General features: G+C 38.6%; 1 protein-coding gene across 2 annotated transcripts in view; it reads right to left on the bottom strand.

The window, feature by feature from the left end:
- Positions 1-758: 758 nt before the first annotated feature.
- The window catches only part of LOC135198472 (CCAAT/enhancer-binding protein gamma-like), a 33,515-nt gene continuing 7,969 nt past the window's right edge, over positions 759-26,304 (bottom strand). For both annotated transcript variants that reach the window (XM_064226042.1, XM_064226043.1), the window contains exons 2-5: positions 4,202-4,387; positions 3,804-3,915; positions 3,302-3,480; positions 759-2,267 (exon numbers count right to left, since the gene is read on the bottom strand). In XM_064226042.1, coding sequence (XP_064082112.1) covers positions 2,149-2,267; positions 3,302-3,480; positions 3,804-3,907 — 402 coding nt within the window. In that variant the 5' untranslated portion in view covers positions 3,908-3,915; positions 4,202-4,387 and the 3' untranslated portion in view covers positions 759-2,148. The remainder of the gene's footprint in view (positions 2,268-3,301; positions 3,481-3,803; positions 3,916-4,201; positions 4,388-26,304) is intronic.

Raw genomic sequence — 26,304 nt, 5'->3', positions numbered from 1 at the left:
CCTGATTTTATCTGTTCACCAGCATCACCATTTGCATTTAATGGTTAACAGTTCTAAATAGTTCAATTTAATCTTGAATGGTTTGCTTGTGGTGCTATAATTCTGTGAACTTTTGACATTGGGTACAAAACAGTAGCCTTGATCATTGTAGATTAATTAACATGCAATAACACGTTTTTGCCCTAATTTGCTTTCAGCTCAGATGCTATTTTATGATGTGATACTTCAGAACTCGGCCCATAACACAGATGTTTTGAACCAGTTTCGTACAAATGATTATGATATTATGGGCTTGCACCACATTCGCCACCTAGGAACAATAGTATGAGGGGAAGCTTATTTATAACCTTAATTAATGATCAATTTTTTTGCACTCCCACAGGCGCTAAGCAAGGAGTGAGAAAGCTTTTGGTCTTTTCATAACCTTGATCTTCAATAAGTTTAAAAAAAATTAAAATGCAATATACTTTTGAGTGATATTGCTATAACTTAAATTACTGTCTTATAATCTTTAATTGAGAATGGTTAAGGGGTGGTTTAAAATTGCTACTGTACCAAGTTCATCCAAATTTCAATCACTTATTTTATATTTAAAGAGTGGCAATCTCCTTATTAGCAGCCCTACAGCACACTGGTACAAATATAGACATGATATTCTGACAATAGAATGTTAAAGTTACATATTCTGACAATAGAATGTTAGAGGTAACTTTAACTCTGTATTTTACTTTCCAAATTTGATTATGATTAAAACACGATTATCTGAAAGTGTTTTTTAATTTGTACTGTAGACAATATTTAAGGTAACACTAGTCAAAGTCCTGACACTTTCTCCTTTTAGTATGGAAGAATGATATATCTTAGGACTATTTGCTAAGAGTATAAAAATCCTATTTTACAGGTGACAAAATTATTGTTTCTTAGAAAAGAAAATAAAACCTTATTTGCAGACAATATGGAAAACGTCCATATGCATTACCTAAAACCCAATATGTAGACAATGTGAACAAAACATACATGACATTACCACACATTAACAGGGTTTTAATCTACAGATGCAAATCATAAAATGAACCTCTTCATGCAATTGCCTTGGAATTTATCACAATGTACGAGAATAATAGTGTATACTGGAAAAAATATAGTACTTAGAATAAAGACAATATCACTATTGTATACAACTGCACTCATTCAGCATGGCATAATGTAAGATTGTCACCCAAAGAAAGGAGGAGTTGAGGGAGAGAAAGACTCCAAATTAAAGCACATTCGTATTAGTTCATACTTCAAATTCACTTGACTAGTAAGCTGCTGCTATGCAGAAAATTTCCTTTTTTTTTTCTTTCTTTTTTCCTTTTTGCCTCCAATGAACATTTTCATAATGGTCTATGAAACAACAAAAATGGTAAATGGTCCAGGTAATATTTCACCATAATCCTCAGGAGAGGTAGAAGTGTTTAGATTATTTTTTATACTATTCTAATATTCAAAAGTTAATGAAATTCAAAGCTATTATAATTATAACATGCATTCTCAAAACTTGAAATTAAGCATTTTGGCACTGGCTATAGTTGTAATCTGCCGGTAACAAATATTTTAAGAAGTCTTACAGTAATTTCTTTTCAACATTATCCTAGATAAGGACCACTTCTAACTGTTCTGTAGAAGGAATAAATTTTCTGCATCCACACAATTTTTTACGAGAGAATATACTATAATAGTAGAAGAAAAATGTTATCCCCTAAATTGGTTGGTATCACAGTAACTACACAGTAGATACCAACAGAAAACTTTTAATGACACTTTCAACCCACTAACATTTAATCAAGCCTATATTCCCATACCTTATACACACTTAAGTGCAAAAGGACATGAAACGTCAATGGTTTGAGATTTATGTGCAATTCTACACTACACAAGGATACCAGTAAATGAAGTTTCCACAGGAAACATTAATATCGTTATGGGAATCATTTAGCAAAAATCTTCTGCAGATGGTTATGGCTAAGTACGTTACGAGATGCTTACTGATTTTACTGGTAGCCAAAGTGTACTGTTATGCACTGAATGTATTCATATCCTAAAAGTGAAGTCCTTGAAGGACTTAACGTATTGTCATTAACTTGGTTATGCTCTGTGAAATTTCAGTTACAGGGGGGGACCCTGGGAAAGGCTCATCAAAAGTGACACGCCCTCATCAACATCAGAGTCTTCACACAGCATCTTCACTAAATCTGCATCATTCAGTTTAACACCATGAGCATGACCTGTGGACACAAAAATTCAGTATTTAGGATAAATTTTAAAAATGTACTGCCCAAATTAAGATATGTCTAGCAAAATCAGTTACATTTGCAGGCTGTAATATGGCTTACCTAAATTATTTGATTTTGAGAATAAAAAATTGTATCCATGGATAAAGAAATGACGATGCCAGTTAAGCAGTCAAAGCTGCAACTAATCTGACCACATCAAATGTAATTATCAAGATTCAGAATAATTTAAGGTCTCAAAAGAATGCCATACCAAATTGATAAAGTTTTAGATTGCCTTTTATTCTGAACTGGTCAAACTGATGACCTGTGGATACTGAATAATCACAGTGACCCAATCCCTACATGCAGGGCATGAAACAGGTCACCAGTAACAAATCTGTCACAGGCCAAGCATCAAACAAGTGCAACTAGTTTTGGAAATTATTATAGGAAATTTCAAACAACAGTGCAAGTCAAGTTTTGGGAATTATTGAAGGAGATTTTAATTTTGCCAATTCTAACTTTCATTCTTATACAATTATGAATGATTATTCTTAAAGGCCAACCCTACTGGATAGTATTTTACCCAAGTGGTGTGGTTAGACTACTACTCCAGTACTACTAATTACAAACTAAAATGTGTCATGCTAGGCACCCTTATGAGATATTCCCCGTCATCAGATTGTAATTGGCTAGATATCAAAAGGTTAGAAGGCTAACAAGAACCGTGTACTCAATTGGAGGTAGAAACTTAAACTACAGGCCCATCACAACCCCCACTCATCGGGTACTAGATATAAAAATTTCCTTTATATATTTATTCACTTTTTTTTTTATAATATACAAACTCTGACCTAAAGATTTGGACAACAAAAATTAACATTACACAGATGTCTTTTAATCAACAGGAAAGAATGAATTCAAAGACAACACTTCATTAAAAGTTCCTTGTTCTACCTACACATGTATGCCTGTACTCATAATAATGTAAATATCATAACACCTGCATGTGCAACAAACATGTCCATGTAAATTTCATAGCATACCTGCATGTGCAACAAACATGTCCTTCAGAATGCTCAACTCCTTTGTAAGGATCTTTATGTTTTCCTCTAATTCATCATTTTCGGTTTTCAACTGAGTTACTCGATCCATCATTTGCTGAGTCTTCATCTTTGTTTTTAGACGGGATTTCTTGACTGCCAAATTGTTACGTTCACGGCGCCTGAAAAAAAAATGGTGAAAAGCTATGTAGAAAGAATGAACAAATTTCAATTGTATGCACGTACAAAACTAAATTCATATGCCTCCAAGAAACAGATAATACTTTCTTTAACACTTTAATACTGCTCCGAGGCTCAAGCAACCTTTCTGTAACTTCTTGCATGAAAAATATAGCAAAAGTGACTTCTGTACTGTGAACTAAAATTGCTGGTTAAGCAAAAAGAAAAAAATACAATAGAAGCAAATAAGAGCATTATAAAGGTGGTTTAGTGCTTTAAATATACATGAAGGTGGTTTAATACTTTAAAGACTAGTCCTACATACTTTCGATATTCTTCAGTATTCTTGACCAAACGACGAGAGCTTGACCTCCCAGTGCTAGAATCATCTCCGCTTTCACTGCTTAGTCCCTCCATCTTTGGTGCCATATGCTTACCTAGAAAATGGTACAACAATCATAAATATATGAAAATCAGGTTCCTTAGTATGTATAATAAGGTAATAATGAAAAAAGTTATTACATATTCATAAGAGGAACCTATTCATATGGAACAGGTCCACAGGGGCCATAGACTTGAAATAAAGTTTCCAAAGAATATGGTGTTTATTAAGAAGAAAGAGGTGATGAAGGGAAATGCAGAGAGAAGTGATGATAAGACTTAAAGTGGGGTAAAATGTATAAAAATATTTAAAGTTTACACTTCCGGACAATCATTGCTTACCACAGGCTAGTATAGAAATTCAGAGGTAAACTTCAAATTTAATTAGAAACACAGGAGATGGTTAAGAATGTTTCCGTTTCTAATCAGCTGGTGTTCCTAGCCGTCTCAATTCCGATCCGAGGACGTGTGAGCTCAATCTCCAGGGGCTGTCCCCCCCACAGCACAAACCTCTCACGTTTGTTTACCCTGCAATAAAGAGGATGCACGCTTATAAAACAAGCTCGTTTGAACTTTATGCAGTCCTTGTTCAACTCCACATCAGTTAAATTGAATTACAAACAAATTATGACTAATTCAATGTCTGAAATTATGTTCACACATACAACAAATTCAAGTAAGATGTTGGTCTACACAAGTCATACTCATGCGATTTAATACTTATGTGAAAACCGTAATTTATCATGTGATAACGAACCCGGGGTTAATGTTACATTTACCAACACTTAATTAGCACGTAAAAAATATGTTCTTTAATAGCTACTGTTCTCACAGTACTGTAGTGAGGTCAAAGAAATCTTAGGGTATACGTGCAGGTGTGTAATCCTAAGATTTACTAAATCCGCTTCAGTGCATCATATACGAGAAAGTTTCTGTGCATACGAGAAAGAAACCGTTCATTATTGCCTAAGGCAATTCAGTATACACTGCACTCATGATGAATCTAACCAGATGCCGACTGATATAACATTTTAAAAGCTTGCTTCAAATTCTATAACAAGCTTTTTAACCTGAATACGTCGGTGGTTAACAATATGCCCCACACGTGTTGGTGCGAGTGCATCTGAAAGGAGCAGTCTGCAAGGGAGCCAAAGCCGCTACCAATTTTACCCCATGACGAAACACTCCCAATGCTTACCAACACCAATATGAAATGAATGCGTGCGCGCATGTACTACATATAGTAGTGGTGTAGTGTAACTAAATCTTCGTAAGGTATTGAATTAGTCACGGCAAGTCTAATTTCCGATAGAATTTGTTGCTAAGTGTCAAGTACAAGGACGACACAATAATGATGCTATAAGAAAAGCTATTTACATTGCCAAACTTAATTACCGTCAGGGTTACTTGTGTGTTAACCTTGATCTCTAACACGATTAGATTATCAAATATGTGATACAAAGTTCAAATACATTTAACAGGTAAAAGTAACGAGTCCGTTACCTAATTACCTGGCATATCAGAGATGTATTTCGCATAATTTTACGATGCACATATCAGCAGTCACACTACCAGAGAGAGAGAGAGAGTCCAGGAAGCCACACATTCAACTGGCGACAACACCCATCAAGGCAAGGCTGCTGCTCCTACTGTCGTGCCTCTCACTCCCTAGTCCCTACCCTGTCCCACACCATGAACAACACACACATCCCCAAGGCCCCAACCATTGCCCGGGCTTCTCTTTCGCCTGTTGCCGGGGTGGAGTGTATCACGCAGTATCCACAAAACCCAAACTCCTCGTCTGCAGCCCGTGCTCCACCCACTAAATAACAGATTTCAACGGGAAATTATAACTACCCCACACTTCTCAAGACGTGACCCTTCAGATTACAGATATGGGGAGGATAAAAGCCAAGGACGTCTGACACATCCTCAGCTTAACGCAGCTAATGAAGTCGTGTACGAATGAGTTTATGCTTCTAATTCTGATGGATACACATGCACTTAAAACATAGGAAAAAAGCACGGAAAATTGAATGTATATGGCCGTTTTCCATGGAAAAATTTTAAGTCACCTAAATATTTTTTTCCAGTCAACTCCAATCTGCCAATCGTAAAGAACTGCTGTATTGACAGCTAACGGTAACTACGTTTAATAACATCTTTTACAAAACTGTTTTACTTATACTTCATCCAACACAAAAAAGTATGATTTACGAATAACGTAATTGTTCGAGCTAAAATTAACTAGCTTCATACTAATGTGACAGTAAGGTCAACCATCAAATAATTTTAACAGTCGGTGACTAAAACGATTAAAAGATATACAGTACTTTTTCAATCTGCATCAACATTAACGGTCAACGTTAAGGAATTAAGAAAAAATAGTCTGGGGAACAAACACACGGCCTATTTGTAAACTATCTTCACAATTTACTTAATACAATAACAGTTTGTATAAATCTCCCAAATTAAACAAACAACCCAACCATGCACATTTTCAAAACAGTAGGTTCCATCATATTTTCTATGAACTCAACACAAGTTTATTACGAAAGCAACTCTTTTCCTTCTACTCAAATACTACGTACTACATCCAAGACTTCCCTTCGACAGACGACTATTCAGCTGTGTTCGGAGAGCTTCAAAATTAAACATCCGTCATAAATTTCCTTGTGGGGGGGGGGGGGGGGGATTAAATTATGCTCATTTAAGACTTGATTCTTTGTGAATTTCAGAGTCACGAGAACATCTGGAGAATTCCCAAGGGGGTTAATTTGGCCTTTTATCAAATGGAAGGAAATAAAGCACATTGCAGTGCTAAACGACTGCTTTTTTAACAAAAAGACTGTCATAATTCAAACTCGGATTTGTAAGCAACCAATTTACTTGATTAATATACTCTATATTCAGTTCCTCGATGCGAATAAGACGCCAAACAGGTTTTCGGTCATAGAGAACGCAGGAGTACCAACACTACCGCACACAGACGCACAGCGATCTAACCGTTCGTTCACCAAGTTGAGCTTCACAGGCGAAATGTTCACGTAGGGAATGTAAACAATCATACCACATGGCGTGAAAATCCATGACATAGCGTAATAGAAAAATGCGATGACGGATTCATTTTATTCGTTAATATAAGTTGTGATCTGGGATTTCGTTTGTTCATTAAAAACAACTTAGAAGATGGAATTTTCTACTGTCGATCTGGCATCAATGAACTAAATAAGTCCCAGGTGTGTAGTAGTTATGTATCAGATCTCTTATCTGAGACTAAAGTCAAACGCCACGATACTGTCAACGTTATTCGAAGATCATAACTTCCAAAATTCATTTCGAGGTAGATAGAGCAAAAGCAGCTCTCGCGTTCAAAATAACTAACTAGATCTGTTAGCGACCGGTTCTGGCTTTTGTTCCAAGAACTCTCGAGTTTTCCTATGCCACAAGAGTAAAAAGTACTTTGGTATGAGGTATCTTCCCCTATCTGTAAGTGATAAAACTAAGAATACCGTACATCCTAAATAACGCAACCAGCCGACCACAAACCCAACGACCAGTGTGAGACGAGTAGCTGTTGCTAGGGTGTGCTCTCTCTCTCTCTCTCTCTCTCTCTCTCTCTCTCTCTCTCTCTCTCTCTCTCTCTGTGTGTGTGTGTGTGTGTGTGTGTGTGTGCGCGCGCCCACTCTCACAACCCCAATGAGAACCCAAACAGCCAACACTACCAACCTCCATAATACCACGTACACCAAACACCCGCCACTTCCCGTTTTTAGGTCATGGATATTTTTTCGTATCCGAGTGAATAGCGATGCTGTACACTAGACGCAACGCGTCTTCCATCCCGAGTCATTTACTGCAAAACTTTCTTTGGAAAGCGGTAACAGCGTGAAAAACCTAAAGCAAAGACATAAAAAATATGAAAGCTATTTAATCTAAGCTGGCAGAAGCGGAAAATAAATGTCATTTCATGGAATAATTCGTCGCAACGAACTTCCTTGTTAGAAGGTCGAAGTTGCTAATTTTCTGACAAAAACCATCCAACCTACATATGTTAAATCACATTTCATCCCAAAACCACGTCAAACAAGGTTCTCCCAGTGAGATGTTGCCACTGAACTTACCGGAATATATCTCTGAAAAGGGATCATATACATTCACCCCAGGAAGCAGAGCTTGGCTTCGACGGTGGCAACCCTGCGCTTTGGTGAATGACGAAACTTAAGAAAGCCTGGCGATGACGCAACTCTCGACAACAAAAGCCTTTCACAACCCCCAAAGATGGTCGGTTGGTAAAATGAAAGAAAATACTCATGAGTTGTCATCAAAACATTCTTGACAAAACATCACAACCAAAACACGGGGCCACGGGGACGCGCTGGGATTAGTCAGTCAGTCATTAAATTCGTTACCGCCTCGCTATTACTCAAGCATAATTACCTTGCCCTATCCCACACAAGCTCGCTGGCTGAACTCACTCCCCAAACAACACACAAAACGGAACTATAAATATCTACACAAAACGGAATATAAATATCTACAGAGAGAGAATTGTCCTTATTTGTACAAGGTAGCATAAAAAAAAATCGCGCATTTCGTTGTGCTCGTCTCATCAATTTCAAATTTGCGTAAAGCAAATAAATTTGGAGATGGAAGTGAGAGATTACGTGAAACCACTAGTGTCAAATTGCACAGATTCAAAATCAAATGGTAGGTCAAATGCAAAGACTGGCAAAAACCATATTATATTGTTCTAAAATCTAAATTACACGTGTCACCAGTCAGGTTCATCATTAGAATAATACTTGTACAGTCTCATAGAGCCTCACATGGAAGTAGGAAATGATACAGAGGAAGAAGATACTTTATGTAGTCTGAGCAAATCATAATACCCTATGTTCAAATTTACAACACTGTAAATACTGATGAAACTCAATAATTAAAACAACGGCTAATATAAAAGCACGTTACGGAATATACTGGAATATACAATTTAAGCCGGGGACCTATGAGATCATTCAGCGCTGAAAATAATGTTGAAACAACTGTTTGGAGAAGGTGGAAAGTAAACCGAAGATGCAGTTTATGGAACTTAAAATTCATAAAACCCTAACAATATCTCACCTGTTATCTCAAAGAGTGTATGGTTTCCTTCAAGATAAGGATGTAAGTACTAGTGCATTTTTTCTCTCTAGCATCTCTGCACAAAAACGCTGCCTCTTAACACTATCTCATTATCATCTGTTACGCATATGATAGGCTATGGTCTGGAATGACGAAACTGACAAGCATAGTATCCAAGGTGCAGTATACATCATCAAAGACTTTTCAAGTTGTACTTTTTGTTCTGTCACGACATGCTCTAAAAAAGGGTGGCCTAAAACATCGACTTGGGCAAGTAACTTTTCATTAAATAAATTTACTTAACCTACTTCCAGCGCATATTCCATCCGCTAGTACTATAGATCGGCGATTAAGAATAACCAAATCATTCACGGATTTTCAACTTTCAATGTACAGTTTGAAGTCCTTGAAAATAACTTTTTAAAACCACATGGTAGAAACAGAACATACACATACATATACACACGCCATACAATCCACAGGGGCATCAACAGAGGCTCATAACTCGTAGTATGCCTGCGAACCTAAGCCAAAACATTTCCCAACGACTTGTTGCGCAATCAAGTGCAGTGTGACCTCTAGAAGACTAGAAGTCGAGGCGACTGCCGACGGCGTCGAAAGTGGAGGTACCAAACCTCTGAAGGGGGGAAGGGGTAATATCCAGTCAAAACAACCCTTGGGAGGGGCAGAGGGCAATAACCACTCAAAACATCAACAAGGACGTCAATAGTGAGGTCAGCCCTACGGGCATTTATACTTGCTTCTAGAATCCTGCCTTCGTCAGCATCTAAATCATGTGTTGCCGGCACTTTCCATGAACGCTCGTCCTCTTTTACAAACAAAAGGATGATGTAAGCACAAAGAATCTCCGAGACTACAACAGGATAAGGACTAAAAGGTCAACCTGATAAGAACGTTTTTTTCCAAGGGAAGTCGATCATTAGAAACTGTCATTTGTTGCATGACTAGAGTCATTTACACATACGAACCCATCAGTTATTTTCTATTCAAATTAAACATTTTGGCAAATGTGTATTCGGTCACATTTTTCATTTCAACACAACTGAAACTTTGATTTAGGAAAATGTTTGTTGGTTATACACGAGACAATTAAATTAGTTACACTCAATACACATTTCCGATCATTCGAAAATGAGTTCCACCAATTAAAAAAAACGCCTTGTGTACACTGAATCGCCATTACTAATTCTCTCTCTCTCCACCTTGAGAGGCCTATTCTTACGCCTAGTTTTACCTCTCCACCCTTGAGAGGCCTGGACTAATCTTGATCCACGCTCAGCATTAACGTTCTTGTCAGTATGCAATAAATAGAAGTTTCTTCATTCCCAATTAAAATTTGTTTTCAAAACATCTCAAAAATTTACTTATTTACTTACCTGGGTCAGCATTCTATCAGTATTCAATTTTCAGCACTAATATTAATTGGTTGCGACTGACAAGCACACATGCAAGCTTAAACAAGCAAACCACCTGGGTAACATACTGCCCTTTGTTTATGTGTGAGAGAGAGAGAGAGAGAGAGAGAGAGAGATCAGTGCCCCTGCTTGGAAACTCAAGGACACCAAGTAACCTAACCACTTCGGCAAGCAACATACCCTTACAACCAGGTTGCTCTCGCGGGGTTTGTTTACTTCAGGGTGTGCATGCATTCCAGAATAATTTTTGTTTGAAGTGATGCCATCACTGATAAACCATACTGAAACCAGGCCTTAAAAGCAGACAATTATGTACTTTATGTATACTTCAAAAGAAAAAGTGCACACTGGTTTTGTATACAAGTGTCAGCTTAATTCGGTATTCCGGCAAAATTTAGCAACAAAAACATTTTATTTGCAAATGTGTAAGTTTTGTATTAACAGCTCTTTAAGCAGTCCTTTTCCCATCAAGAGGTCGTTAGGCAAGGCTGCTTTATGTCGTATGTTGCTGCTCTGTATTTTTCAAGAACCTTATCTTGGGCAATTCAAGAAAAGTAACTGCGTATATAGTAGGTATTAAGTCTTCCAAATCAGTCATGAAAGTAGTATAAGGGTTTGTTTGTATGGTGTTTTTACGTTGCATGGAACCAGTGGTTGTTCAGCAACGGGTCCAATAGCTTTACGTGACTCCCGAACCACGTCGAGAGTGAACTTCTATCACCAGAAATACACATATCTCACACCTCAGTGGAATGCCCGAGAATCGAACTCGCGACCACCGACGTGGCAGGCCAAGACCAAGCCGACCACGCCACTGAGGCGTTTAGTATAAGGGTTTGCTGACAAAAAAAAAAACACACCACACACGCACAGGTAGGTAACTGGATTAACGAGCATGACTGGCCTTTCGATTGCATACAGATTGTTCGTAGTATGGTTATTTTCGTATTATCTTTTGTATTAACTTCTATGTACGATGAAAATTGGTCAGTTATTGTGAATACAGCCCATAAGTTAACCCCTTAAAATAAATATATTTGTAAAATTAATGCATTATCTTTCAGTACATTTGGAAGGGGCTGTAAGTACAATGCAATAAAAAGGGCTACGTTGTGTTTGCATAGTAGTCAAGGGAATTGGGAATATCAGATGTGTACTATAAAACTCAACCTATCTTCAGCTGCAATGTATTAAAGGACGCTTTAAATGGAATTGGTATTTTGTATATTGGATATTTTAAATATCCAAAATTCGTTCTCTGCAACATACTCTTATCGCATCGCAATACTGCAGTGTGGTTTTTGGTCAATTTTACAGACCGGTCCGAACAAAATTTATGTTGAGAAAACTCGATAGTAAAAAAATTAGTGATTCAACCTCTGCAAACTTTTAACTGTATAACTAAACGTCAAACAACTCTACTTTTATCCAAAATCCTGAAGATCGAAGTTAACAATATACCCGAAATCTGCTCACGCTGCAAGAACCCTACAACAGCAGAATTAAAAACAACAGCTACTAATAATACCAACTATTACTATTATATCAACAACATTAATGGTGTCTTCAAACCATTAAGAAAAACCCACCACATCAGGTCCAGTACTCGCAAACGTCATTACCGTGTTATGTTGCAAAGGCAATATGCTTATCTATTTCTGCCAAAAGAACAAGGTCCAACCAACTTCTAGTAAAATTATTCATGAAGCAAAAAAGGGGTACTACAATTCACAGTAGCATAATTATGAAAAAAATAAAATGTGCGGTATTTTCAGTACTATCAGTCAAATAATCTTTTTTGCCCTATTAACGGATTAATTAACTTCTCAGTATCACTGTACTATGTAGCCTGGCGTTAAGCGTACTGTGTTATCAGTACATCATACACCTGTAACCCCAAAGAAAGTGAGTTTCAATCTCTGCAGTCATTGAAAAATAAACGAGTTGGATTTTGCCTGGAACTTCCAGCATCGAAAGCAGACTGACTTCTCCCAAATGAAACCTCTCCACTTTCACATGTGTTTCCATTTACCACCACAGCTGTTCAGAAAAAGTTATCGGTAGAACACCTGTATCGATGAATCATAGTGTTTTCTCTCTGTAACGATAACTGCTGTCTGTCTGTTGCTAAGGGGTACATCCTATTCACGAGTAGGCACCCTTTGTAAGGGAGCACGGTACACAAATGGATCCGAACTTTCCTCGGGGTACGAAGAGTGCTACCACACCAATCTCTCTCTCCCTGGTACTTGTTAACAATGGTTAACGGCAGTGGGAAGGGCAGTGTCAAAGGGTACTTTAAATAACATGAAATGACCGAGGAAAACTGCACACTTCATTATATAGGATAATTTCGACCATCTGATCAACGTTTTGAAGTTAAATTTTACAATGACTCACTTCGGCGTGCAATGAACCCTCTCTAGACTTTCCGTCCAGAGTACATTCCTTCTGAATTACCATTGTCTCCCCCTTTAGGCCTATTTTCGATCTGAATTTTGGAACAGTAGTAGCGATTTGATCGAGTGGTGTTCCCTCATGCGTCTACCAAACGGGCACACAAGAAACGTGCCGGTGGAGTGAAAAGTGAAGATGAGTGGCAACCAAAGATAAACTGTGGATGACACTAGAGCAGATAGTACGATCATATTTCTGCAAAGTTCGATAAATCATAGATGAGGTCATCGGTAAGATAATTGAAGTACTCAAACGACGCATCGAAACCTCCGTATGCTCATGCGGGCCAAGAACAGCGAGAAGAGTGCGAACAAAACTCTCCTGGTTCTAGCTGAGGCTTTGAGTGGAATTAAAAGCTGGTGACGGCAGATTAACAAAGATAACTGTTGCGAATTTTGAAACTGAATGGAGAGATGATGATGCTTGGCGTAACGTTGTCAACTTCACTATAAAAGATGTTAGGAGGCTTCCTCCCAAAATCAAGTGTAATACATCAAGCCAAAAGATCTTCAAGTCACCTGACCACTAGAGATGAATACCTTCAAATAGTTTACAATACTGAGAACAAGATTTTAAGGGTATCAAGATTTTAATGGTATGTCATCAATCAGCAGCTGTGAACACTAAGCATAACATATTAAAACGTAATCTCAACGTAATCAACTGGAGATCCGATTCAAAAGAAGTATGATAAGATAAATATTAGAAAGAGAGGGGTGTTGAGGAGAGGGGAAGGGAGCGGTTACGCCGATAATCTCAAAAACCAACATCATAAGAGGGGTACGACTGTTTATGTATAGTCACATACAACGGAATTTCCCTGCTGAAAGTTATCATTGGAGGGATTTAACTTGAACACTTTACTTCTCTTGATGGACAAGTTTCATATGCCCATTAAATATTTCTCTCTCTCTCTCTCTCTCTCTCTCTCTCTCTCTCTCTCTCTCTCTCTCTCTCTCTCTGGCTATGATAGCTGCAATTCCAAATCACCGACTTCGACTACTGTCTTGAAAATGAACTTAACTGGCTGGCTGACGATGGGATGGTTGGTTCCACACTCCCGTTTGCCAGATCCTGTTGGGTTGAACCTCATTTGAGACAATGTGTCCGCAATCATCTGATATATGACACTAGGCATTTTTATTGATGCCCTTTTTATTATTATTTTTATTATTATTATTATTATTATTATTAGAGAAGAGAAGAGAGAGAGAGATAGAGAGAGAGAGAGAGAGAGAGAGAGAAGAGAGAGAGAGAGAGAGAGAGAAATTCTTACAATCTATAAGATAAAATTACTTTTATTTGGGCTGGATAGTAAAACATAAAAATAACTAAATTGCATACAACTTTCATAAAATATATCAATAAAATATAATTAAATAAAACTTTTAAAAAATAAATCGTTAATAAGAGAAACTTACACTTTCCACTGACCAGCAACAGAGCTACTAAAATACAGTCAGACTATTACCGTCTACGGCTTAGGCAAACATTGCATTGCAAGGGGGAGATATCTATTTTGTTATAATGAACCAAGTCACGTGGGCATCTCTGACATTTTTTTTTTTAAATCAAGGCTACAGTTAGACTACCAGAGTGCTCACCCACGCCCCCCCCCCAAAAAAAAAAAAAAAAAAAAAAAATGTAGGGGCAACCTCCAAGAATAGCCCTTTCTCTGTATGTGTCTCGAACCGGCGACCGCATGCACCAACCCCCCCCCCCCCCCCACAATTTTTCTCATCTCCAGCTTGTCCTATGTTTTGACGTGAGCGCCCCAGAAACGATATTTTTACTTCTGTCCTTATCGGACTGACAAGCCCGTACCGTTGAAAAACCAAGTATTCTATGCGTATAGGTCTAACAAAACCAAAAGCAACCATCTAGTCCCATCAAGCATTCCGACCCGACTGATGAAACAGATTCAACCAACTAATCTTATAAAATCAATCCGATAATACTGGTGAAATATGATAAATACATGCCTTTAATTAAGTTTGATTGAATCCATCAACAAAGTATGAGCCGAGATGACAAAAAAGTAACTGATACACTAAATCAGTGGTTCTCAAAGTGGGCGGTACCGCGGACCCCGGGATCCGTGGATTGATACCAGGGGGCGGTGAGGCAAAAGAAGGCAGTTGGGAGGCGACAAGGTGACGTTAAGAGCATTTAATTTTAAGCAATAAATAGCTTGCTTTTTCAAAATCTGAATGACAAATATACAAACATCCCATTAACAGTAATTGTGAAGACCAAATAAAATGGTTTACTAAATTAAGTATTACGTGTGAAATACATGTATGTGTACTTGAGCTTCGACTTACAATGGTTTATCTTTCAATTCACTTAAATTCCAATAGGGCCAGTTTACATGCATCAATCAGTACTTTCAATACCTCTCGAAAAAGTTATTTTTTCTACCAGTTGACAATCTTCTCCATAAGTTTTCAAAGCTCTCCTTGGAGGAACCTTGAAGTGGCATATCCCAGTAGTCGCTCAGAAATCACAATATGCTTTGCGTATTCAGTAGAGTTGGGCGACCGTGTTTTTTTTGTTTTTTTTCGCCATATAATCCATGCAACTATTTGGAATTCTCCCGTGCTTTCTTTGAGTGAGGGCATTTGGCTGAAGCCTTGGACGGTTTCTGCAAGTCAGAATCCTACAAATTCTCACCTTCATAAGTAAACGTGAGAATTCAAAATAAACACTGAATCACAACTAAAAATACAGACTAAATCACAGTTTTATATTCCAGATTGCTCTAATCTTACAACGGCTGGTTTGTAGTTACCGGTTTGGTTGGTTTTTCTCCCTTCCGTACGTCTAAGATCAACTGCCGACCCAGCCGATTCCAACCCAAGGTCACTACCTGACCTCTGAATTCCAAAAGAGGTCCCCCGTATACCTTCACGTTTAAGCATCCCTTGAGGGTTTAATATTCTTGTGGTTAAAAAGAAACATTCTGATGGCACTAACTTCCATTTTCAATATGTTCATTATTCACTGATGCGGTTGCAATAATATAATTATATTTCGTTGAGCTAAAAACAACGGCTCAGCTTGCTCTCTCTCTCTCTCTCTCTCTCTCTCTCTCTCTCTCTCTCTCTCTCCTGTACTTCCCGACGCCCAACCTCCCTACTACCGGAGATGGCTCTAGAGTTCGTCTGGCCACACTTGAATTTACGTAACATACCTGTCTCCGGCCGCGTTTCTCACGCACATTTACACACAAAACTTGATCACATTTAATCTTCTACGGCACCAAACAGTTCTCGAAACATAAAATAAGTGTTTTTTTGAAATTCCACTGCTGCAGACTTACGGATTACATTTGACTACCATACATGTTTACATAAAGTAATCCTTTAATAAAGATGTCAAGCGCATTCATGAATGAATCAGGCATCGATTGGGACATGATATATAGTCGATCCAGAACACTTTAGCACCCTGATTCACATAATAAATAGTACGGTTTTCGGTATCAGTGACTCAAGATCTTAGGTTAACCTTTGATAGGAAATTGGCATTTGAGGCATATATATACATAATACTGCTTCCTCTGTTTCCCAAAAAGCTATCTTGCGGAATGTTTCTTAATGTTGCTATTATATCAATCCCTTTTTTAACTTATTATTTTTAGGAGTAATGTCCTCCAGTGTGGTCTTCCGATGCTTAATCCCATCTCAAAATCTTGATCAGATTAATGTCACTATACTCTCTTTTTTTTTCCATCTGTCCATCCGCCGTGGTGTTTTTGTATGGTAACACTGCGTCCCGGGCTTTAAATAGTTACGCTATGTGTAAGTTTTAGGTAAATAAAAGGATATCTGTGTGTACATTTGCAACTGAAAAGTGTTTTAATTATTTACTGTATGCGAATTACACCGTTAATATTCGAAATAGGATATTGTTATTATTGTTGAATATAGCTGAATGTAACTATCTAAAGCCCGGGACGCACTTTTACCATACGCAAACACCACAGGCGGATGGACAGATGGAAAAAAACCGAGTATAGTCAAGTTTACTTTGTCCAATTGTAATTATTTCTGGCACTGACATACAGCGATTTCGTTATAGCTGTCGCATAATTTGTGCTATACAAAACTACGACCATCCTCTGGACTCTTCTACTCTAGACAGGTTGCTGCTGCAAACAATGGGTTGTTTTCTAGAATAAGGTTCAATACTCATACATTTTCTAGTTTTTGCTCGTCTAGCACTAAAATATGGAATAGTATGCCTAGTGCAGTTGTGTAATCTACTAATGTCCAAATATTTAAGCGGGGAGCAATGCATTTCTGCTCTCTGATGACTTCTGAATTTAAGGTGCATTAGTTTTATTTTTATCACCCCATATTAATTTGGCACTTTGTCTTATAATTTCTCTCTGCAGGCGGAATTTCCTTTGAAACCTACTTGGGTAAGTTTGTTGATTATAACGCCAAGGGGTTTCAGACGAAGATTTCAAGAAAGTATACAACTTCAATATAAATGTCTATGGTGCTTGGTTTGGGAAAAATATGATTCATCAAAAGTCATTACGTAATCATAACTTCATCTTAAATGTCTATGGTGCTTGGTTTGGGAAAAATATGATTCATCAAAAGTCATTACGTAATCAGTACTTCATCGCGATATAAATTCAAACCAAGCAATCCCCACAACAACTACAATTAATAATAATAATAATAATAATAATAATAATAATAATAATAATAATAATAATAATAATAATAATAAGATTCAGCAAGTGACGACAATGCTCAAGAAACTATAAAAAACCAAGGAAGCTCACTCGGAGCTACGTGCAAGCTAAAGAACAATGGCGCTACATAAGCGCGAGGGATTGACGAGATAATAGTGTGACGTAAGAACAGGCGCATCGACGTATAACGAAGGACAAAAGTGCTAGTACCACTGCAACTTTGACAACCGCCACCGATGCGTGATGGCCGTGACCACGTACGCAGTCCCAGAGGATCTCAATCCAGATTCCTTTCTCAATTTCCTTATACGTAACTCGCCTAAATAGCTCGTTTACTCTATTACCTCGTTAATATATTCTCATATTCGTTATAAATAGGCATACTGTCTCAAAGAACTTTTTTATCTTCATGGCGAGGTTGATAATTAAGCCTTGATGACGCTGGTTGCAATTCGTTCACTAATGCATGAAACAGGGGTCGGGTTATCAAGTTCGTCCTTGATACAGCAGCTGATAAGTGTGGCACAGACTTTTCATTATTCTTTGAGTCCTTCGAGTAGAAGAAAAGGGATCCTTTTTTGGGGGCAAAAAGTTTGAAATAACAGCCTAGAATCTTCAAGTTATCTTGTAAGAGAGTCTTTAGTTTACTACTGTGTCCACATCGAAGTTAATATTACATAAACCAGTCTCTCTTAATTAAATAAAAAAAAAAGTGACAGCAGCAAGTCTGAAGGTCGTGAAGTGACAAGACTAAAATTATTGTCTGCTTTAAAAACCGAGGTACTGTAATACGCGTTAACTGACGTTGCCAAATCTCAAACAGCACTGCCAGAACGCCCAGCAACAGTGAGCCACACGTGTCAAAAAAGTAACAAGGTGTAGGGGGGAGGTTTGTGGGAGGGGATGGGCGTGCCTTCACTACAGTGGTCCCTCCCTCCCCACTTCCAAGGACGATCACAGACCCTTTGATGCCGTACTTCGCACTTTACGCAATACCAACTCTAATGATTGTTCATCGTTCATTCCAACGTTGACATAGATGGTGCATTAAGTCACAACAATGGAGGTCTGGTGAATTTTTATATTTAAACATACCTATGGTACAGCCATACTCATAAGTGATACTACATGTCTACGTAGGATTTCGTTCAAAATTCACTGACTGGCAACCGGACATGCTACATATAAATCTCTCATTTTGAATGCGAAAGCAATTTTTTTTAATATATATATAAAATAAGAGTAAAATCCATCACACATTGCAGAACTTTAGTGATGGGTTTTCTTTATTGTTTGCATTGCACCCATAACACTTCAAGAAGTCCTATTTCATAATGTTTACTGATTAACGCTGAAAATTAATAAATACGAAAGCATTACTGTAAAACACATCTGCCTGTCAGTCTGTCTGTGGTCAACAAATAAAAGATTCGAATAAGGGTCATCATGAAAACTAAAACATACACGTGTAATAACGAAAAAGACAATCACGAACACCAGGCGCAACAACTAAGAAAAAAGATAAAACTGACTAAATTAACTACAGTCATCAACAGTTTACATCCAGCAGCAGACAACCAACCTACGAATTTACATTACATTCCCATTAACTTTTCTGTTACTAATGACTCGCTTTCTTCCAATTATCATTCATCACTTCCACTAGATAGGAATCACTGGAAGGCATTAACTCGTCCACTGCGAATGCCTCTCAAAGTAGTTTGGATACTGATTCGTTTCATCTTTTTATCTTCTTATTTATGGGTGATGATGCGTGCACGTGGGACTATTCTGGTTTAAACAAAAAATATCTTTGTTGTCTTGTCATCCAAAGAAATTTTCTTAATTAGCAACTTGACACAGAAGGAAATATAATTTATTATATAGTATATATATATATATATATATATATATAAGATATTTAATTAATACATATAATATATATATATAGTACTACGACTTCTTACACTAAAAACGTCCACAGAAAATCACGTATTAAAAGACAATGAAAGTTAATAAGATCAACCTCTTACTATTATTACCGACGCTAAAAATCAAATGCTCACTACGATATCTTGACAAAATTTACCAAACTTCCGGCACCCATACAATGATAAAGATCTGAAGGTTGTACGCGGAAAATCTCATAACGCCATCTTAACCTTATCATCACATAGTTCAGGCCCGATTTCTCCTCGAGATAGTCAGTCCTCTTTAATCCCCTGAGGGGAGCCTTGCCGAACCCTCCTGGTGTAGGTAGAGCTTACGCAACGAAAAGACACGTGGGGGCATCCACCAACGAGGCGGCGCCTGTCGTTCCTCGGGCACAGCACCAAACTTGTCATCTCAGTCATGCTTTCCGTGCCTTACAACAAGCGGCTGACTATTCTAAGAATGGGTCTGTCGCCATTAAGGCGTTGTTCAGGAGATTTACTTTTTTTCCCCTGTCGCGTTTTAACATATAGATACTCAAGAGACTTTTAAAAAAGACGTAGTTAATGAAATGACAACTCACCAAAATAACAGTTATGTACAAGATTCAAATGATAAAGGTTATTCTAACATAATCTCACCCTGGACCACGAAACGGCATGAAAAACGAACAAATAAAATTGGATGAACTCGACATTCAGTCGAGCCTTTTCTTCTTTCTTGAGGGAGAGCCATAAAAATAACAGCGGCAGAAATAGAACACTGCAGAGTGTGTCAATTAGTTGGCTATGTCACAAGCATCTTTTAACAACATTTCTTACTTTTGTTCTTGGTTCAAGTTTGTGATAAAGCCAAGTCCTCTATAGATGCTAGTTGCTATGGTCCCAAATAATATTATCTTATCTTTTCAGATACCCAATGAACTGATTACGCGGTGGTGTATCGTCAATTAATTACACTCCTTGAAAAGTTTCGTTGCCTTATCGGCAGATTAGAAATTACTGTACAGTACTGTACTGAACTTCAGTTACTGTCCAACGCATTCGTTATTACACAAGTTTCTTTTGAATATATAATACTAACTAACACACTATCACGACCAAAATAGACAGAAAAAAAGGAGGGGAGACGCAACAATGACTTGTCGTGAACAGCTGACGGAAAGCTACTTCCTAAAAGTTCAAACTGTATTGGTCTAGGGCTAATCGTTAAGAGAATCCTAACATGGTTCACTGAAGGCGGTACAGAGCCCTGGTTGTTGAAGGGGTGGGGTAAAAATATATTCGACTCTGCCCTTAAAACATATGCTGGGACATCTTCCGGAAATGAATCGAATACCAGCGATATTTTGTCAAAGTTGGGGGAGGAAATCCTGATGCAGCCTAACGTGGCTATTGTTGCCATATTCATTGAACATGTACAATTACGTACACAGCTTTCTTAAAATCCTAGAATTAAATATTAATGTGTGGTCATAAACAAAGCTAATTTTCAATTGAGTTCTCATAAACCGAGAGAGAGAGAGAGAGAGAGAGAGAGAGAGAGAGAGAGAGAGAGAGAGAGAGAGAGAGAGAGAGAGAGAGAGAGAGAGACTAGTGTACAAACAATGCTTTCTTGTGAAAATAAACACGTTGGAAAATCCGTTGAGCTACATTCACGCTGCTTGTCTAACAATCGTACGTTGATCATCAAAGAAATAAAACAAAATATAAATAAACAAAACTTACCAAAAAGAACCCTAAAGGAACCTACTACACCCGTAGGGCATTCTTACCAACAAGATTGTGAGATCCGAATTATTTTGTGATGACAGGAAAAAAAAATTGAAACTGTCTGATTTAAGAAGTAATTTCACAAAAAAAACTATTACACTACGCAAGTCTACACCGTAAATATACAAAAATATTGATAAAACATACCAATCGTAATGCTGTGCGAAAAAAATATTCCACATCATAAACATACTAAGCAGTAATAAGTTAGCAGAACGTTTACAAATATCCCCATTAATATAATTTCATATACGATTACGGTCAGTCAGTATCGTGTTCATGTGGTAACCAAAAACGCTGCTAATTATCCAAGCTTCCAGACTCAAACCCCACAAGTACTTGAAAACGAGAAACCTAACGACGCAGATCTAATACGAAGCAGAAAATTGGTGGTTAGCTAAAAATAAACAAATTAAAATAAGCTTTATGGTGGATAATAGTACGTGACATAAGAACAGTATGATGGTGGAGCTTCGGACCTGCTAGTAGCTAGGCAACAAGCCTACGAACCTACTATCTTTAAAAGAACTTTGGCCTCGCCAGACGAAGGATTGTAGACATGAGATGGGAAGGGGGGGGGGGGGGGGGGGGGGGGGGCTACGCTACTGCTAGAGTCGTGGCGTATGTTTTGTAACAAATTAGACCGAAGCCACCAAGCAACAAAAAGAACCATTTCCGTACCAAGAGGAGCGATCACCATATGGCAGCTTTCATGAGAGAGAGAGAGAGAGAGAGAGAGAGAGAGAGAGAGAGAGAGAGAGAGAGTTTTAAAGCCGAGACTCCATGCAAAACTGCTCAGGCTAGTTTGCTACGCAGTGCGTTTCAACACCAAGCAAAAACAGGCGGGGTCGGAGTCACCGTCCATGCAAATCTTCCACCGCAAGCGCTACGGGTTACAGACACGCCACGCTGGCCATTTGGATTTTCTTGTTTTTCACCTTACGTAACTTCGTCATTATTTTAATTTTCCTCTTGTTTTTGGCTAGGGTGCCACTGAACTCTCATGACACTTTCTTAAAAGTTATGGACTATTATCCCTCTCTCCACTCGCTAAGCATACAAATACTTAACACTTTCCTTAAAGTAGATGGATTTTTCCCGTTAAGTTTGTATTCATTGAATAATTTACTAATTTATATAACTTACTCAATTCAAAAAATTGTACAAATGTTTCACATTCAACACTTTAAAATGCATATTCATTAATCAAATGAAGACTAAATCAAAATTACTTCTGTCTGACTCTGGACCTTTGTTGTACCGCTCTATCATTCAGAATACACTTCCGTTTAAACAGGCATTTCGGCGCCCCTACGGCGCTCCTTCTATAAATCATCATCATCTTTACCTTCAGCTTTTCCCATTTCTATATGGGGTCGCTGTTTTAGTCAGCCTTCCGTTCCTTCTGTAAATAGACCATAAACGTTATCTGCGGCTTTCTTCCCAAACGTCGTCTGCTTATCTTGTCACTAAATTACGGACTAGGTTTAGTACTGAAATTCGTCCCAAGACTGACTTAAGTTACACATCCGAACGGACACCTTCCCGTCATGTTTACAACCTCTATAAATTATTATTTATAATATGCAAGTAAAGATGAAAGTGGCATACGCCAAGAAACTACAATTTAAATACTGCCATATCTTAAAAGACTTCAATAAAACTTCCGCTTAACAACAAAGGCAATGTGTTGTTCCTCTTCCTCCACCGTGGCTTTACCTTGAGTTAGCCTCTCCTGCTCCATCAACCCCCCCCCCCTCCCCTTCTCCCTAACTCCCGCCACCCACCTAATCACCCATAGACCGCTTCCTCTCCACTCCCTAGCTCCTCTTCCGCCCACTTGACACCTACTCACTAGCCCTACCTCCAACGGCACGTCTCAAGGATTCCTCCCTTCTCACAGGCAAGGAATACTCGCTCGTAGGAATCATCACTTCTCCCGTCCTCTGAACAATACGAGCACAATAACCTCTTCTATTTTAGAAATAAAAGAAAGAAGTTATTCCAAGGCCGTACACAATCAAGAGCACCGCCAACGCCAGCGAAAGCCGACTTCTGTAGCGGTGCGTGAAAACGAATACAGCGACATGTCCAAACTCCAGATGGGCGGTGCATTAATATGCTAGACATTTCTTGGTGAGAACTTAAACCAACTGGGAGAAATTTGTGATACAAGAAGGCTCGGTCAATATTGAACATCGTCCATGCCGTGGCGACTCGCTTGTGCACTACGAGTGCTGCCTGGTGCTTCCTTACATCGGAAGTGTAAATATCATCGGCAGATTAACCGACTATAATAGCACATTAGAAAGCTTTTCAAGACACTACGAGGAAATAGCATGGTAGTATTCAACTAATTCATTGAAGGCTAGCTGCGGCAACACATGGCCGGAATATATAATAATACAGTTGTATTTTCTTCTAGTGATAGCATCCAACGTCAGTATAGAAGGCAGCAAAACCCATGGAATTAGAAATAAGAAAAACACGGTTAAAAATCTTATGGCCACTTGCAAAACTCAAACTGTTAACGACCGATTATCAAAAGGGTCGAAATAAAAAAAAAATTATATATTTTAAAGCATAAAAAAGTACTGTAGACAAAGTTATACGAGAGAGAGAGAGAGAGAGAGAGAGAGAGAGAGAGAGAGAGAGAGAGTGACTACGACAAAAAACCACTACGACAAATCTAATTATTGCAAAACACCAGGAAGTGATCTTGTAAACAAAAACAAAGCTTCAAGTCACACAAAGAAATCTTCAGACTCACTGACCCTCCACAAGCACGCGCTTCCGTTGGCCACTGAAGAAACGAAGTGACGGAGAATGAAATAAAATAAGTTCACTTCTTTCAGCCTTGGCAGACCGCATCAAGTGTGGCATTTGTTAGTCTCATGCCACAGACATATTCTGCCCTGCACTGGCGACCAAGAGGGGATCTCAAACGAGGAGAACTAGACGCAACCGCCAAAGCATTAAATACCACCACGGCTCAATGACGAGAGGAAGTAGGTTGGGGGGAGGGGGAGGTGGACACGGAATGTTATTACTACTATACGGCGTAAGCGTACAACGCAAGCCAGCAACAAGCATTCAGTCGTACGAGAAGCTAAATTTATACCGAGCAGCCGCGTTGGTCCTGCCAACTGCCTACAGCTTTATAGTCTGCATTCATCCTTGCGCTGATATGAAAGACCAGGATGACAATGTCATTTCTATTCACTCATTTTCACTAAACGCAATACTGAAGAAAAAAAAATTCGCGTTGATACACGCACAGTCATTTAAAACAAACCTTCAAAGAGAGAGAGAGAGAGAGAGAGAGAGAGAGAGAGAGAGAGAGAGAGAGAGAGAGAGAGAGACCATCAATAGTTTTCAAGTTAAGACCATGCAGAATAACAGTCTTGGGACAAAGCAGAAATTATTCACGATAGTCCAACATCCCATTATAATCACCATCACCGTCGCTGTTTCTTGGCTTACCTAAAGCTCTCAGGCAATGCCAAATTCCTCGAAGACAAGATAAACGGTGTTGCTAAACTCAAACGTCAGTTGCTAGGGACAAAAGACTCCCCCACAGGCGGTGTGCATTTATTTCTAACCTATTTTTTTTTAAGTTACGGGATGTGAGATTTAAGCTTTCAAATCGGCTCCATCTATGCGACACAATAATTAATACTGTTTAAAATTACGGTTTGACACCAGCTGCGATGTGCGTAGAAAATCACAAATGATAGAAGCGCTTTCAAAATTTTATTTGCATTTATAATTTGTAAACATTTGGTTTTGTTCCCAAGTATATAACATTCTTCATGGCGTAATAAAATTCAAGAGTGATTCCGAAACAAAAACTGGAGTAAATATAGGATACCCCTTTCTATTACCAACCAAAAATAAATTTATTCTCACATTAAAAAATAATTTTAATTTGCTCTATCACCACCATTAATATACACAGACAGACCACACACGCAAAAACAGCCAGGTGTCGAAGTAGAGCTGTAGCCAATCGCGCCACAAGAGAATCAGGCGGTGTTGCGTAACCACAAGAGAACTGAAAATCGATGACGCAAGAGGTATATGGGAGAGGATGAGATTGGGACTCCATCCAAAACTCAATCAACGAGAATATACGTCACATTACTTAAATCACGACTTTTAGGTGCCGGCGGCCATCGCTGGAAAAGTTAACTAAATACAGATGTTGCATTTTCTGCACTCTTGAGAAGGGGCGAGGCGTGGCGTGTCTGCTAGGCAACGGCCGACAGATTCTTACGTAATATAGCTCCCCTTACAAGCTGTGTCCATTTAGCCGAGGAGAAATGCCACGAAGGTACGTACATCTCACTCAAGGTACCAGACTCCAAGGATGCATTACCCGGCGCATATCCATAATTCATTTTATCAATGATTTCCGTTCACTAACTTATGTTTTATACACTACATGGCAAAGTACTGTACATGTGGCAACGCCGCTCGAAATCATCTTCGTGGCAGATTGAATAAAAAAAAACTTGCTTTAATTCTTATATAAATTATTAAAACTGTGTGTGTGATACCAACATTGATTCCCACGCCAACCAAGCATACTTTTGCCGAAAACCTTACTTTGAGTTCTCACCAGGGGTTCCCTTGTCATGGGAGGTTAGGAGGCGGGGTAGGGGGGAGCAATTTACCATGGAAGAGCATCGTTGCCAGTGCCGAAGAGACTTTGCTTGCCGCTTATCTGCTTGACGTCTCTCTCTCTCTCTCTCTCTCTATTCACGCCCTTCCACAACTATGTTACAACGTGCTACGCACAAAGCCACCTCAACCAGGGCACAGAGCAACCGCTGTTGCTTCCACCGACTCCTCCCACGCCAAGCAATGAAGTATGCGAAACGCGTCATATTTGGCTCAGAGTGAATGAAAATGACGGTCTCGATACGACTGTAAATACATTTTGCAAAGCAACAAGGTCTCGTGTCAATATTGCAGAATTCCCGCCAAAGACGCAATTCGTCACAGAAAACC

This window comes from Macrobrachium nipponense, chromosome 22, assembly GCF_015104395.2.
Source record: "Macrobrachium nipponense isolate FS-2020 chromosome 22, ASM1510439v2, whole genome shotgun sequence".
Lineage (NCBI taxonomy): Eukaryota > Metazoa > Arthropoda > Malacostraca > Decapoda > Palaemonidae > Macrobrachium > Macrobrachium nipponense.
This window is presented reverse-complemented; position numbering and strand designations above follow the sequence as displayed.